Source organism: Choloepus didactylus, chromosome 2, assembly GCF_015220235.1.
Source record: "Choloepus didactylus isolate mChoDid1 chromosome 2, mChoDid1.pri, whole genome shotgun sequence".
Classification (NCBI taxonomy): Eukaryota; Metazoa; Chordata; class Mammalia; order Pilosa; family Megalonychidae; genus Choloepus; species Choloepus didactylus.
Window position 1 is genome coordinate 159,613,240 of NC_051308.1, and position 16,566 is coordinate 159,629,805.

The 16,566-nt window shown below is 34.0% G+C and overlaps 1 protein-coding gene across 15 annotated transcripts in view; it reads left to right on the forward strand.

Moving 5' to 3' along the window:
• Positions 1 to 16,566, forward strand: part of TTLL7 (tubulin tyrosine ligase like 7) — a 197,490-nt gene that overhangs the window by 150,097 nt on the left and 30,827 nt on the right. For all 15 annotated transcript variants that reach the window (XR_005215330.1, XR_005215331.1, XM_037826780.1 and 12 more), the window contains 3 exons: positions 5,127 to 5,332; positions 6,474 to 6,608; positions 9,530 to 9,610. Coding sequence is in view for 13 of the 15 variants with exons in the window: in XM_037826780.1 (XP_037682708.1) it covers positions 5,127 to 5,332; positions 6,474 to 6,608; positions 9,530 to 9,610 (422 nt within the window). In the remaining 2 variants the exon portion in view is untranslated. The remainder of the gene's footprint in view (positions 1 to 5,126; positions 5,333 to 6,473; positions 6,609 to 9,529; positions 9,611 to 16,566) is intronic.

Sequence of the window (16,566 nt, forward strand, 5' to 3'; positions counted from 1 at the left end):
GTATAATCACGGAGTTATGAATTCACCACCACAATCTATATGAGAACATTTCCATTCTTCCGCAAAGGAAGAAGAGGGAAAAAAAAACAATAAAAAATTAAAAAATAATGAATAAAAAATAAAAAGGAGAAACAACAGCAACAAGAATCCTATACTTCTTCATTATATCCCCCTCTTGTTGACATTTAGCTTTGTTATATCACATTTGTTACAATTAATGGAAGTATACTACAATGTTACTGTTAATTATAGACCCTAGTTTGCATTGATTGTATTTTTTCCATATACCCTCCCAATTTCAACACCTTGCGATGGTGACATTCATTTTTTCTCTCTCATGTAAAAACTTTCTTGTATTTATACAGTTAATCACCATCATTGTTTATTTTAGGTTTCACTAAGTTACACAGTCCCAGTTTTTATCTTCTGTCTTTCCTTTTGGTGTCATACATGCCCCTAACCTTCCTCTTTCAACCATACTCACACTCAGCTTTGTTCAGTTTACTTACAGTATTGTGCTACCATCAGATAGCATTGTGTTATCCATTTCTGGATCTTTACAATCAATCCTGTTGGACATTCTGTACTCCTTCAGCATCAAAAGCCCAGTCTCTCCCCTCTTTCTATTTCCTGATAACCTGTGTTCTTGACTTTAACTCTCAGAGTTTGCTCATTATAGTTAGTTCATATTAGTGAGACCATACAGTATTTGTCCTTTTGTTTCTGGCTAATTTCATTCAACATAATGTCCTCAAGGTTCATCCACATTGTCACATGCATCATGAGTTTACTCCGTCTTACAGCTGTGTAGTTTACCATTGTATGTGTATACCACAGTTTGTTTATTCACTCATCCACTGATGGACATTTGGACTGTTTCCATCTCTTGGCAATTGTGAATAATGCCACCAAAAACGCTGGTGTACAAATGTCTGTTCGTGCCCTAGCCTTCTGTTCCTCTGAGTATATACCTAGTAATGGGATTGCTGGATCATATGGCAATTCTATACTTTGTTTCCTAAGCAACCTCCAAATTGCCTTCCAGAGCGGTTGCACCATTCTACATTCCTACCAGCAGAGAATAAGTGTGCCTCTTTCTCCACATCCTCTCAAGGACTTGTAGTTTTCTCTTTTTGTTTTGTTTTGTTTTTGAGAATGGCCATTCTAGTAGGTATGAGATGATTTCTCATTGTGGTTTTGATTTGCATTTCCCTAATAGCTCGTGAAGTTGAGCATCTTTTTATATGTTTTTGAGCCATTTGTATTTCCTCTTTAAAACATGTCTGCCCATGTCTTTTGCCCATTTTTAAATTGGATTGTTTATCCTTTTGTTGTTGAGTTTTTTTTTTCTGGATATTAAATACTTATTTTATGGATATTAAATGCATATCTTATATGTGGTTTCCAAATGCTGTCTCCCTTTGCATAGGCTGCCTTTTTACTTTCCTGACAAAGTCCTTTGATGTGCAGTTTTGAGGCGGTCCCATTTATCTATTTCTTCTTTCATTGCTCGTGCTAAGGTGTAAGGTCTAGGAAACTACCTCCTGTCACAAGATCTCTAAGCTTTTTCCCTACATTTTTTTCTAAAAGTTTTATGGTCTTAGCTTTAAGGTTTAGGTCTTTGATCCATTTTGAATTAAATTTTATAGAAGGTATGAAATAGGGTTCTTTTTCATTCTTTTGGATATGGATATCCAGTTCTCCAAGCACCATTTGTTGAAGAAGCTGCTCTGTCCCAGTTGAGTTGACTTGACTACCTTATCAAAGAGCAATTGTCCACAGATGAGAGGGTCTATTGCTGAACATTCAGTTCAATTCCATTGGTCAGTATACCTATCTTTATGTGAGTACCATGCTGTTTAGCTTTGTAATATGCTTTAAAGTCAGGTAGTATGACACCTCCCACTTCATTTTACTTTCTCAAAATATTTTTAGCTATTTGGGGCACTCTGCCCTTCCAAATAAATTTGATTATTGGTTTTTCTATTTCTGCAAAGGAAGTTGTTGGGATTTTGATTGGTATTGCATTGAATCTATAAATCAGTGTCGGTGGAATTGATATCTTAATTTTATTTAGGTCCATTTATTTAGGTCTTCCTTGATTTCTTTTAGCAAGGTTTTGTAGTTTTCTGTATATAGGTCTTTTATGTCCTTGGTTAAATATATTCCTAAATATTTTATTCTTTTGGTTGCTAGTGTAAATGGGATTTTTTTTCTTGCTTTCCTCCTCAGATTGCTCCTTACTAGTGTATAGAAACACTATTGATTCTTGCATGTTGATCTTACATCCTGCCACTTTGCTGTACTCACTTATTAGCTTTAGTAGCTTTTCTGTAGCTTTTTCGGGATTCTCTAAATATAGGTCATGTTGTGCAAACAGTGAAACTTTTACTTATTCCTTTCTAATTTCGATACTTTTAATTTCTTTTCTTGCCTGCTTTCTCTAGCTAGACCTTCCAGCAAAATGTTGAATAAGAATGGTGACAGTGGGCATCCTTGTCTTGTTCCAGATCTTAAAGGGAAAGCTTTCAGTCTTTCCCCATTGAATATGATGTTAGGTGTGGGTTTTTCATATATTCTCTTTATCATGTTGAGAAAGTTTCCTTCTATTCCTATCCTTTGAAGTGTTTTTTTTTTTTTTTTTTTTTTTTTTTTTTTTTTTTTTTTAAATCAAGAATGGATGTTGAATTTTGTCAAATGCCTTTTCTGTGTTGGGAGGAGAAATAATGTATTATGTTTCGTTTCATTTATTTATCTATATACTCACTCATTTAAGAAATGCTTATTGAGCCCCTATTCTAGAGTTTTTAAGCTATTTTATGAATTGCTTCCTATTTTCTTAAGGATTCCTTAAGTACTTCCATTGGGTCTCTGCGTAAACTTGGCTTTTTTTTGAAAGTGACATTTTCCTGCCACATTTTAGTCATTTTTAAAATCTCCCTCCTTTTAGCTAATATGTTCATTCCAAACAGCATGAACTGGCAGGGGAGAGGGGATAGAGTTGAAGAAAAATTGCTAGGGTCTCTATATCTCTGAGATTGTTCTTTGTTCTTAGAAAAGGGGTAATAAATTGAGGCCAGACAAATTCACGTACTACATGTGATACAGCTTTCAAAAAATGGATTTTTGTTTTAAAGATAGTCTGTTTCAATTGTGTATTGGTTTCCTTATTAGCTATATTTGCTTTTATATTCTTTAGGAATTACAAGGGCCTTATTTTATATTTTCTCTATAATTTTATACTACGCAATACTGTAGCCACACATCCTCCTTGAGTTTTGCCTCCAAAATGATGCCAGTGGACAAGGACAAAAAACAAATGTACAACAATTTCTATTGTAGATAATTAGATGGGCAATTCAAAATTGTTATAGCTTCAAAGTGATATATTCTGGTTTGGTATAAGGTAGCATATAAAAACTATATAAAATATTTTTCTCATGTAATTTGCATTGCAAGTTGCGACCATTTTTTGTTACTCTATCTAAGTATCCATTGGCATGTCTACCTATTTAGTTATTCTGCCTGAGTTTCCAGTGTATGCAGGGGATAGATAAATGGGACTCTGTGGAGACTTGGGAGAAAGGATGTTTTCCTTCCATACGTATATCAGGTTATACATATCCAGTCCATCACTTTGAGCCTCAAAAGATGCAGGGTCAAGGTGAAGTTAGTAGAACATGCTTTTTGGTATTTTCTTAGTAGAAAATTGACCAGTAATGTGCTTCCCACATAGCTCTTCTTTAGAAACATTGTTCTTTTAAAAAGTGGTGTGATTATCAGGTTCAGAAGAAAGTTAATAATTGGAACAAGTAGAAGTTGTTTTTTTTTTAACATCTTTTATGGCTATAGTTTAGTATACTCTTTTTTTTGCTCTCCAGAATTCCAGAATCTAATACAGGAATATCAGACATATTGTATATAAATACATCCCTAAATATAAGTTTTATGTCCATCACCTTTATAAAGGTTCAATATTTGGGGGCAGCTAATGAAGAAAATTTTTGGTATTCAACATGCTTTCATGTGAGTTTGATTTAATTCATGAAAATTGATATATTCTCTAAGGAAAGAGAATATAGAACAGAGGGTACATAAAATATATGAGCTAAAAATAAAAGATGTAAATTTTGTTAGTAGTATTGAGTAGTATTGTATTCTACTTTTCTGTCAGGAATCAAAAATATTCTAGAACAGTTGGTTCTCTTTCTTAAATGTTCTCAAGATGCATTGGGGAGATATTTTATGGTTTTCACATGATACATGTTTTTGTAAAAAACCTTTGGACCCAGGCATTTTTCCTTCAGTTAAATCTTTTACTATTGGAATTTAAATCTAGTTTTAAAAAAAATTTTCTCTCCTGTGAATAAGAAGATTTTCTGCTTAGTACTACTCTTGTAATAACCAATTATATATTTAAACTCGGTTAGGATAATTATAAATTCTATAACTTATCCAGTTACCTTGGTCATTCTCTAGATGCCTTTCCATCCCTTCCTATGAATCTTGCTATAAAATATTCTATCTCAAAACTCTTCAGATTCTAATAAATGACCAGTGTAATCTTAAGGAAAGTGGATGGCAACACAGTATTATAGAAAGAGGAAGGACATTGGAATTAGATAGGTCAGGATTTAAATCTGAGCTTGACCACTTTCTTGCTATGTGACTTTGAGAGAGTTTGTCCTCTGAGCCTCAGTTTCTTCATCCATAAAAGGTGGTGGGGAGAGTCAGGGATGGAGATTCCTACTTCAGAGGGTTACTATAAAGCTAAAGATAAAAGTGTAGCACCTAGAGCAATGCCTGGCACATAGAAGATGCTCCATAAATGTAGTTTTCTTCTGGTTCTTCTATGTCATATTCCAAGAATGTACCATTGAAGTACTATTTTTAGTAATATTCTTCTGATAGCCATTGTTTATTCATCACAGGGATTCTGTACCGAATTCACCATTTAAATTCAAGACTTAGTTCCAAACTCCTATTCTCATGACGATGCTGATGGTTTGACATTTATTGCTGCTTTGCTGTCATGTGGTCTAATCATTAGTTTATATAGCCCCAATCCTGGGGGAAACTTCTGCTAACACCGCTATTCTACTATTCCTCTTCTTCATCATCAATAGGCTCCATAAGGCGTTCAGTCAGCTGCCCTCGGTCCATCTCTGCTCAGTCACCTTCCAATGGGGACACCCGCCCCTTTTCTGCTCAACAAATGATTTCAGTATCCCGGCCAATTTCAGGGCCCCGGTCACATTCCTTAAACCGTGCTTCCTCCTACATGAGACATTTGCCTCAGGGTAATGATGCCAGCTCTACTAACTGTCAGGTGGTAAGTCATCTATTTTGCTCTTTCAAGATTACAGGAAGCACTGTATTCAAAATTTAGGTGGTGAAGGGGATCATCTGAGAGGCAGACAGATTGAAACGCAGAAACTTTCTGTAGTTCAACTCGTGGTCTCCTGGAATTTGGATTATTCATCCATCTTGGGCCACAATTAAGTAAAACATATATTAAAGAGACTCTTAAAAGGCAGTCTTTACCATATATATGTATGTGTATATATATATTTCACAGAACTGGAGGATGGTTACTAAGAATAACATTAATGTTATTTTCCATTTGCTGATACAGTAAGATAATTGTGTTGAAAATCACCTGAGTAAATGTACAGTTTTGCAGTATATCTTGCAGTGTTTCTATACATTTAGGGAAATTTGCTCTATGAATAGTTTCACTCAATGGGAATATTGCGTGATTAATAGGTTAAAAAATAAACCATTGGTAAATTCTCCCGAGAGTATGTACTTAAGTATGCCATTGTTTATAGTGTTTTCTGTATATTAAATCAATATATAGTATTCCTTCCTTAGCATGAATCCCAGAGACTCAGTATTGAGGAAATAAGTGAATTTATTCTGCAACCAGACTCTCTTAGATCCTCAAATAGATTGTATGAAGTATCTTCAGGTAGACTAGGATTTTATTTTGTTTATTTAAATGTGGATGGTATCTCCAAAGAAAAGAGGTAGGAAATATAAGTGAGTGAATTTCACTTGGTAACAATGAATAACATTTTCCCTAACTGAAAGGAATTTCCTGCATATGTAGCAAATAAAACTGACCAGAAAGTCCCTTTTTAACACTCATATTTTTATTTTATTATTTTGAGTTAAATAAAATATAACTGTGTGCAACTGTGAAAGGCACTCCTGGGAATTCATATCCATTTAATTCTAATAATTTATTTAATTAGAAAGAGCTTATAATATCAATATTTTGTCTGGTGAAGTACATTTTACTACAGTTATTATTGCTAGATTCCATAAATGTGAGAAAAGTTTTCTTCCTTTTTCATTGTTAGTATTTTTCAATTAAAAGTGCATCATTTTTACCTAGAAGTATCTTTCAGATTATAATGGCACAATGACATAAGACCCTTTCTAAATATCTGTATTCTTTCAAATTTAAGAGTGAATCTTTGCGGCAACTGAAAACAAAAGAACAAGAGGATGATCTAACAACTCAAACTTTATTTGTTCTCAAAGACATGAAGATCCGATTTCCAGGAAAAACAGATGCAGAATCAGAACTTCTGATAGAAGATGTAAGTATTTGATGTATCTAAAATGACAAAGAACTCATATCTTTTAATTATCCTTCTTTTGTTTTTATTTGAACAGACAGGATTAAGTTTTATTGAATTATGGTTACATTACAAGTGGAAAAATTGCTCCTACTACATGAATAAGTTAATAATATGGCTACTTTTAAAAGCTATTGCCATTAAAATGTTCATTATATACAAAATATAAATGGCATGTAAGGTGAAAATTGCAGCGATCAATTTACCAAAAAAAAATTTAACATCACAGTTTTCCAGCTTGTCTGATTAATCAAGCATATTTATATTATCCTTCTTAACATATTAAAAATTTATTTCCTGAAGGTATTATTCTCAATGACATAGTAAACTTAATTGATGTTCTCTTTAACCTTCACAAAATTTGGAAAATACAGAGGTTTAGTTTAATTATTATGATTTATGAACAGTGAGATCATGTTATAATCAGCAATGCAAGATATCTTTTAGTATGTAACTAATTTTAATGATAAAATTGCTTCATGAAGTGAGAATAATTAGTGTTAAATTATTATTCTTAATAATTAAAGAAATATTAGGTTAAACCTGCTTCTAGAAAGATTTAGAAATAACTAGTATGAAATGGGTTGTGAAAAAATAGGTCCTTGAATGACTATTGTAAACAAAGTAAAAAAGAAAATAAATAAAATAAGGTATATTCAAATATAAGTATGTAAAGTAGAAAATATTGAAAAATAAAGAGAAAAACATATTTGAGGTTTGAAATAGAGAGGAAGGAGAGAATGGAAAGAAACCCCTTTTTAAATAATCAGTATGAGAATTTATTCATTCAACCACTGTTAATTCAGTACTTATGATGTGCTAGAAACTCTATGGGGAACTAGTTTTGCATAGAATAATAATTTAACAGCATAGACTCTGGATTTAGGCAAGCTGCAATTAAAATATTATATACATATATTTACTTAAGCAAAATACGAAGCTCCATGAGACAGGTATTTTGTCTGTTTTGTTCATTGATGATCTTAATTTTAATAATACTGCCTGGCACATAGTAGATGCTCAAAGTTTACTTAATGAATGAATGATTCTAAGCTTCATCACTTTGAGCTGTATGACTTTGAGGAAGTTACTAAACTTTTCCGAGCCTTGGTTTTTTCACCTTTGATCTTTGAGTAATAACTGCCTTACAGCAGTTTGTAAGGAATAAATGAGATAATGTAAAGTACTTGTTCTGTGCCAGGTGCCTGTAATTATTAATGCAATGTAACAAAATAGGTGGTGTCTAAGACCCTTTCAAATGAAGTCCTTATCTTATCCTGATAACTTGCTTCTTTTAATATTGTATACTTCTTTTTGGAGAGTTAGTTTGCTGAAATATAAAGACAAATTTTATTAATAGTGTGAACTTGAAACATTCTTAATCATCGGTATTTTCTTTATATATAATACTCTCTTTAATGTATCCCTTGTGATAGATACATTATTAATCTAAGACCTTAGAATGATTTTGATCAAATTTTTAAAAGATTTAAGCTGAGTTGGGTGCATGTTTCTTGTGAATTATTTGCAACCACCCTGTGGAACATTCTAAAATGGTCAAGGATCCTAAAATTCATATTAAAGTTAGTGACTTACTCCTAATTGAGAAAGAAGGTCTATGTCATTCAAATATTTTGGTGAGAGAACATTTCTTCACTCAAGGTACTTGTGTTATGGTTAAATACTTAATTGAAACATCCTTTTCAAATGGTCATTCTTAGGTAATTCCTCAGCAATACAACATTGTTTTGTGATCGTTCTCTAATTTTTTTTCTAGAGGAGAAAGGCACCATCTAGTGGACAGTTGTAGGATTAAAAACCACAGCCATGCACTTAGCCTTTTTCATATTTCAGCTTTGTATTAGACCTGTTTAAAGCAAGCATCTAACAACAGCAACAACAAAAACAAAAACAGCAAAAAACAAGAAGGCTTTATTGTTTTAAAAAATCCATGATGAAAGTTTGTATTTATATTTTATAAATATGACTGAAATGACTGAAGTCCCCAAAAATTATGAATTGTGTTGTTATTTTTTTAAAAGTGAAAATGATATCTGGTTTGCAAAGGAGCTGCTGCTTGTTACATCAAAGGAAAGGGAGAGAAGTGAACACTAGTTGTAAGCATTATGTGTTAGGTGTGTTTTTATTTACATGTTATCTCATTCAATCAAGTTCTTTTCTAAGTAAAGCCAACAACCTTGTACCAGACTCTCTACTTATTTATTATTTTATGTATTTCTGAGAGATATTAGATTTATTTCACTTTCTTGAATCAGCAAGAAGAAAAATTAGATCATCAAAGAGTAGAAATAATTTTTATGGCTAGTGTAATTGTTCTATATAAAGCATATATAGGCTTATATGATCAATAAAATATATCAAATATTGGATTACTATATGTTCACTATATACAGTAAATATTTTTATCTGTTTTCTACAGTATATATTATTAGAATATGCATTCTGAAAATTTGCATTTTTGCACAAAAAGTAGAATCCTAATTATATATAGACTGCACTCTAATGTATTATTCAATATCCTATTATTATGGGTGATGGGATAAATACAGCCTTGGAAAATCTATGTCTGGAGTTTCTTCCCAAACTTTATGTGCCTGAAGATACTTGTCTTTCATTCATTAAGACTGTGTGCTCGGTACAGCAGAAAGAGAAAGTTTTGGATTCAGATGGCTCCTTTACATTATATGAGTAATCTTTGTGTGTGTCTTTTTATGAATGTAAGCATTCTTCATTTCAAGTAATACTATAGTGTTTCTAATTAAATTAATAAAATTAATTTCAACTCATTTATTTACTTTTTTATTTACTACTTTAGAGGAACATTCTAGATTAAATTTGTTTATGCTTCTGCCCCAAAACAGATAATCGATAACTGGAAATACCATAAAACGAAAGTGGCTTCGTACTGGCTCATAAAATTAGACTCTGTAAAACAACGAAAAGTGAGTAATGTCCAAAAATACTCTTGACTTTTCACATTATATATTAAGCTAGGATCACATAGACTGTGTGTACTATTTTTAAAAATATGTATCTTTGCACTAGAAAATTTTGAAGACTTCTGGAAAGTAGACTTCTTGAGTCAGGAGAAGAAAGGCGGTGACATTTGGTATTATTCTTCCTTTTGTTTTTGCATATTTTAAGTTAAAATAATTTCAAGTTTTTTCAAGTTAAAATAATCTTTTTAAAAAATTCCCAAATGACAAGAAGACACAGGGATCTCTGTGGAAGGAAGCTAGTGAAGTAACAGTAGTGCAGATTTTGCAGATCTGTATATGTCATGAATCACAGAAGTGAGGGAAAGAGTCAACTAGAAACTCTTCTGACCTTGTTCCTGTTCCCCTTGCTAACTGGAATCCCTTCTCTTACTATTTCTCCACCTTACCTCTCCCACCATTTATTTTGAAGGTCCGATTCCATCTCCTTCATGAAGCCTGTCTGTACTCCTCCACAACCAGATGTCATCTTTCCGTGTTCTAAATCTTCATAGCCTTTGTACTCAATTGTACTTATGATCTCCAATAATTTTCCACCTCTCTAAAAGCCAGGGGGTGTTTCTTACTTAGTAGTCACTATAGGAGGCTTTCTGTAAGTGTTCATTAAGTTGATTCATATCTAGGCCCTTTTATGAACTCTGTCAACAGCAAGCTAGTGTCTTCTTTCTATGCCCTTCTTTCTTTATTTGTGTCGTGTGTTTATTCGACCAGAACAATAAAACAAGGCAATACTATTCTGTTCTTTTACACATGACATGGGAAGGACTGGTTCTCTGTTTGAACAGCAATACTTGCGAATCAGAAGGAAAGATTTATTTTGGGTGTTTTAGGGTTGTTATGCGGTCTTAGTTTGCCAAGACTGCTTTGACAAATACCACACAATGGGTTGGCTGAAACAACCAAAATTTTTTGTCTCATGGTTTTGGCATCTAGAAGTCCGAAATCAAGGTCTTGACAGGCCAGGCTTTCTCCTGGAGTCTGTGGCATTCTGGTGCTGACTTGCTGCAATCCTTGGCGTTCCTTGGCGTTCCTTGGCCTGCATCTCTGCCTCTGTCACATGGCTTCTCCTTCTTGTGCTCAGTTGTCTGTGTCTCTGTCTACATTTCCTCGCCTTAGAAGGTCTTCAGCCATATGGAATTAAGACCCACTCTGATTCAACGTGGCTCATCTAAGTAAGACCATCAAAGATCCTATTCACAAATGAGTCTACACCTTAACTAATAATAGCATCTTTAATAGGATCTTCAAAGATCCTATTTACAAATTGGTTCACACCCACAGGAACACAGATTAAGACTTGAACATGTCTTTTGTGAGGGATATGATTCAATCCCTGACATATGCTCAATTTGGTTTATAAATTAGAGTAAAACTAGATGCTTGCTTATAAATTTACTAGTAAGTACTTATGCCAAATATCTATTTGCCCTATACTGATTTATCCTAAGAATATTTGGAGTGAGTTATTTTTGTGTAATCCTTTCCTCCTGTTCTCCTATGAGCAACTACATCTGCATATTAATCATATGCTGTTGTGTTGTGGAGGGAGCAGGAACACTAATGTGAGGGGGCCAGATCTTTATTACAATTACAGTCCTAGTTATCCTTTCTTTGAACTCTTTTGTTGCTGCTTCTTTTAAGCACAAGTAAAACTACAATATTTTCTTTGTGCTTTTAGAAAGTATTAAGATGTCCTGTCTCGAGTACAAAGCTTGCTAAAGTGTCATAGTTTGCCCTACCCAAACAGTTGGACTTATTCTTCTGCAATGGGTAATTGAAAAGACAATGTCTATGTTTAGTAGAAGAATTCATAGCTTGAATTTTGGGTCTCAAAGAATCATAAGGACCTGAGGCGTGGCTTGGGCATGCTCTCCCCAGTCTGTAATCAGAAGGGGAAATTCGTGATTTACAAATGTGCAGTTTTATTTGTCTTAATTTTCCTTGATGTCATCATAATTACTATGGTTTCTTTTCTTTCCTCCATCATTTTGTTCTTTGTGACACTTTTCTTAAAACAGATTCTAATTCCTCAGATATAAGTAAAGAGACGGAGAGAGAGGTGGCATAGCACTCTTGGGAAAAGAAGTAGTATTTGCTCTGTGATAACATCTTTCCCTATTCTTTGACTGCATGAGTAATTTAAGAGCTCTTAACCATGAAGAATTATTTGAATAATGAGGAATTTTTGTAAAACTTTTCATTGTTGTAATTTATGGGTTCTTTCCTTGTATGTACAAAAAGAAGTCTGTACTCATCTTGAATGCAAATTATCAAGCCAGCCAGCAAGGGGGATACTGTGCTATAGGTAGATGAAGATTTCTTACTGGGATTTTTTTTTTTAACATTTTTTTACTCAATCAAAAGCAATAGAATTAATTATGTGAAATACTTAAGTTTTACACCAGACAAAAGTATAGAGATAGTTATTGGGAGAAACTTAAATAAATGTAGCTGATATCTATCTATCTATCTATCTGTCTATCTATCTATCTATCCATCCATCTATGTATCTAACTGCATACATTCCCCCCTCAAGCATTTGCCTCAAGTTTATTTTAGATGAAGTCAAAGGTGAAGTGGGGTCAGAGAATGACTGACTGAAATGAATACTTTTTTCCTGACAATGAGAAAACTAACATAACAATGAGTCTAAAAGTGCATTGAAAGTTTTTTGAAAAGCTTGGTGGTATTAAACCAGAGAGAAAATATTGTATAATGGAAAGAGGTGTTGGACTTGTAGTCACATGGACTTAGGTTCAAATACTGCCTTTGCCCCTTGCATTGGGCAATTGGCAGAACTTCTCTGAGATTTTTAACATGAAATATTGAAGAATTGTTGTGAGGAAGTGATACATCATATGTATCCTAGCCTTAAAATATGCCAAGTGCAGGCTGGTATTTTTTCTTTCTAAGGATCTTCATGCCAGGCTATTATTCTGATGTGTTTTATTTTATTAAAAATAAAATGTGCAGAATTCTTTTGTGTCGAATACATAGAAATGAGAGATAAAAAAAATTGCCTGTTGGGTTGTACACATTGATCATTTTTTGGATTATCAGTTTAAAACTTGTGCTATCATTTTATGAAGGTAGAAACTGCATTAAAGTAAAGAAAAAGAAACCTAGAAATATGGTTTGGCTGAGGAATGAAAAATTTGTCATTATTAAATGTTACTCATTTAGAAGGCAAAGGACTTAGCTAGCTTCCATCTAGATGTTGATTAATCAGAGCCATACTGCTTTTGACTGTGATGATAGCCAATAATCATGGGCAGGCTGTATCAGTTCAGTCATTTGGGAAGCAGACCCCAAGATGTAATTAGAAGTGAAAAAGATTTATAAGGGGAAACACTGAAGAAAAATAAATGGGAGAGAGAACTGGAGTACACAGGAAGAGCCTTCAGACTTCAATACAGGTTTGACACCTATGAATGGAAGGAAGGAGGATTGGGTTGGAAGAATCTCAGACTTCACTGAAATTCTGATAGAGTTTTAGTCAGGCTGATGAGCCCAGAATAAAGATTACCTGTTAGAAGGATCCCCACTGAGCAGAAATAGCCTTGCCCTGGTATCCCAACCATGCTCACTCATTAATTGGAGTAGTCTGCGGAAAACATAAACTTGGCTTGCATGTGGCAGTGGATCCAAATTCGGGTGACTGTCAGCTAACCACATTCTTTGAAACAGGGTCTTTCTTGATGGGAGATGGGAGTGGCACATCTCCTTGGCTGCCATAAAGGCAGCGTGGGATTTTTATTGGTTGCTAATTTTGTACAAGAGCTATGCTTGCCACTATTGAGGATTTCAAGAGTTTATTTGCTCATTCATTCATTCATCAGATACTTATTGAGTGGCTCCTAAGTCCCAAGCGCCTACTGTTCTAGGTGTAGAATGCATAAGACTCCTGTTTATATCTCATAATTCCACTCAGAAACCATTGTTGAAATGTGTGTCTCATTTTTTCTGTTGGCAGTATCAAGGGATTTGCTGTTTCTCATTAGAATGTTGTAAACTCTAAAATTAGGATGCCATACACATAACATCCTCTACATTTACCGTGCTTTCCTTTTTGTGTTCTTGGAAATAAAAGAAAATCATTTTCCTATTTCATATTTTCCTTAATGGGTGTAAAATTTAAATGTCAAGAATGTGGAAATTAAATACTGAAAAGCATCCTAACCAGGTGAAAATGGAAACCATTAATATTATTTAATGCCATGTTGTGCTAACTTGATGCTTGCATAATTTAGCTTTCTGCCAAGAGTGCAGTTTCTTTATATAGTTTGTAAGAAATATATATGATTAGGAAAATATTGGAGTGTGGGTGGACTGTGAAGAATGCCAAATGTGATGAGAAGCTTATTCTCTGATGTGATATCTAGGCTAGGCATAAACTAAGAATGGAGGATGAAGGAAAATAAGTAGTCATGTTAAGGCTGTACTACATTTGCATTTATTTTAGGGTTCTAAGAGATTCTTGTTTATTATTTCTTCTGTAAATAGCAATTTCTTAACACTTATTGTAGTTGCTTATGCATGCGTTTTGATGGTATTATTTTCCTTCTCGTTTTCATTTGGACTGACATAGACGCTGTATAGAGCTGTTCGTTTTGCATCAGCAGAGACGCTTTTACCCTATAGCCATGGCTGCTGTATGCATCATTAGTACAGCATGTAGTGATTTTAATGTTATTTCTAAACCTCCCTCACCTCATGCTATTATTTTAATTTAGGACCAACTGTTCAGCCATATGGAGTAGTTTGTCATTCAACATCTGTATGTTCTTGCAAAATATGAATTCATGTGCTTTATGTTTTCAAATGTGCTACATTGCTTATGGAAAAGACAAATCCTTTCATTTTCTTAATGTCATTATTGACTGACTCTCCCATTTATTTTTTTCCCTTGGAGAGCTTAATGTTGGATTGAGATGCTTTGAAAAGTCACCATAATGGACTAGATACCCATATTCTATAAGTTAGCCTCACTTAAGCCCACAGATAAACACAAAGGGCACCTTGATGACCATTTTTCTGTTCACAGATTGTTCATCTTCCACCCATTTTCTTTTAACATCAAAGCATCTGTAAATCCAAAAAAGTATGACAAATAAAACTGGCACTAATTTACCTCATCTCAGTCTGATTTCTTGCTTGCTTCCCTTCTACCTTTCTAAAATTACTTAGTGGATTTTGTGCTAAAGGTACACATGTATCCCTTTTTATGCAAATAAGTCTATACTTCATGGCCCTGATAGATTATATGACCCCACTCATCTGCCCAGATATCATTTTACTAGAGGTGAGTCTGAATCTCAGACAGAAGAATTGGATTCTTTTCCAAGATTTTGCTATTGGGACATAGTCAGACCAAATTAATTACAAAGTAGTGTTGGATGGTGGTTATGAGCATAGTTTTAGATACATAGTTTTCATATCCTTATCTGATCTGTGCCTTAGTATTCTCATTTATAAATGAAATTCAAAATGTTTTCAAAACCAAACATTTTTCATAACCATCAAGCAGCAAAGCCTGTTCTACTTGAACTCATTTGATGATGATGCCCTGGCAGGAAGTTACGTGTTGTTTTTGTGTATCTTTTGGTTTGAATATTCACATGTTTTCCTGTAGAAATATTAAGTGTATGACTATGTAATCTACCCTCAAGGCTTTCAGAAATGGACTGTGGACTTTTAGCATCTACTTTTTTTTTTTTGAGGATTTTTATTTTTATTTTGGGGGCTAAATGAGTTATATGTAACAGTGCTTGGCACATAGTGTTAGCTCTGATCTTTGTTTTCCTGCATAGGTGCCACTTTGTTGCAATGAACAATCTCACTAAGACAGGTACCTACTAAGTGCTAAGCCTTGTTTTAAGCCTTGGGGATATGGTAATAAACAAGATAGACATAATCCCTACCTCCCTGTAGATAACAGCCCCTATTATTTAGTCAGGAAATTAAAACAAAGTGTAATGATTGTTAATAATAGGGGAGAAATGGACATCAAGGGATCATACAATAGTTTACTAGCAGGTAAGATCACTCTGAAAAGTGATGTTTGAGATAAGACATAGATATTCGCCAGGTGAGCAGAAAAGGGAAGACTCCCAGGCAAAGGAAAGAGCTTATGTGAGGACTCAGAGGAGAGGTGAAGGATTGGGTTCTTGTTCCTTAGGCTTGTATCCCCTCACACTTTACTAGATTTTGTTGTGAAAATGTAGGTCTCTTCTCACCAAGCATAGGTTATAAATTTAATTTTTCTTTCTCTCTTCAGTAGCACCTAATCCAGACCAATAAACCCAATAAACTTCTCTTCATTGACTAAAAGAGTGTTAGTGTTGGTAGAGGTTCCAGCGATGAGATTAGTTACTAATCTTTCAGTTCCTTCATCTCCCACAATCATTCCCATCTTTCTTTTTTCCTTATAAGCTCTGAATGAATAAATGGTGAGGAAAGACTTTCAACTGCTCATTTTACACTTGAAAACAACTGACCTGGGGCATTTAATTCCTGAATGCAAATTCTATAGCTAACTAGTGAGAGAGTCAGAGTCCTTCTTCTCCTGGCCTGCAGCCTGTGCTTCTTCCAGTGTGACACAGTATAGACATCAGGTTCTTTAGTTGTGTAGTTTATTCATTCTTGGATGTCCTAAAGCAATGGGCACATCTCATGATTAGTGATATTCAGATATTTATTTACGAAAGTGAGTATCACAGTCTTTGTCTCTGTGGAATCTGGGCAGGGGCTTATAAATGGCATTCTGCAAACTCCTAAAAGGAGTAAGTTGACCAACAAATATTAATGATGGTAAGAATCATATAATGATACATGAAAATAGAGCTAGTACATTTCTCTGTCTTTTATTGTTTTTTTTTCACACTGTGCTTTTGAAAGTGTTT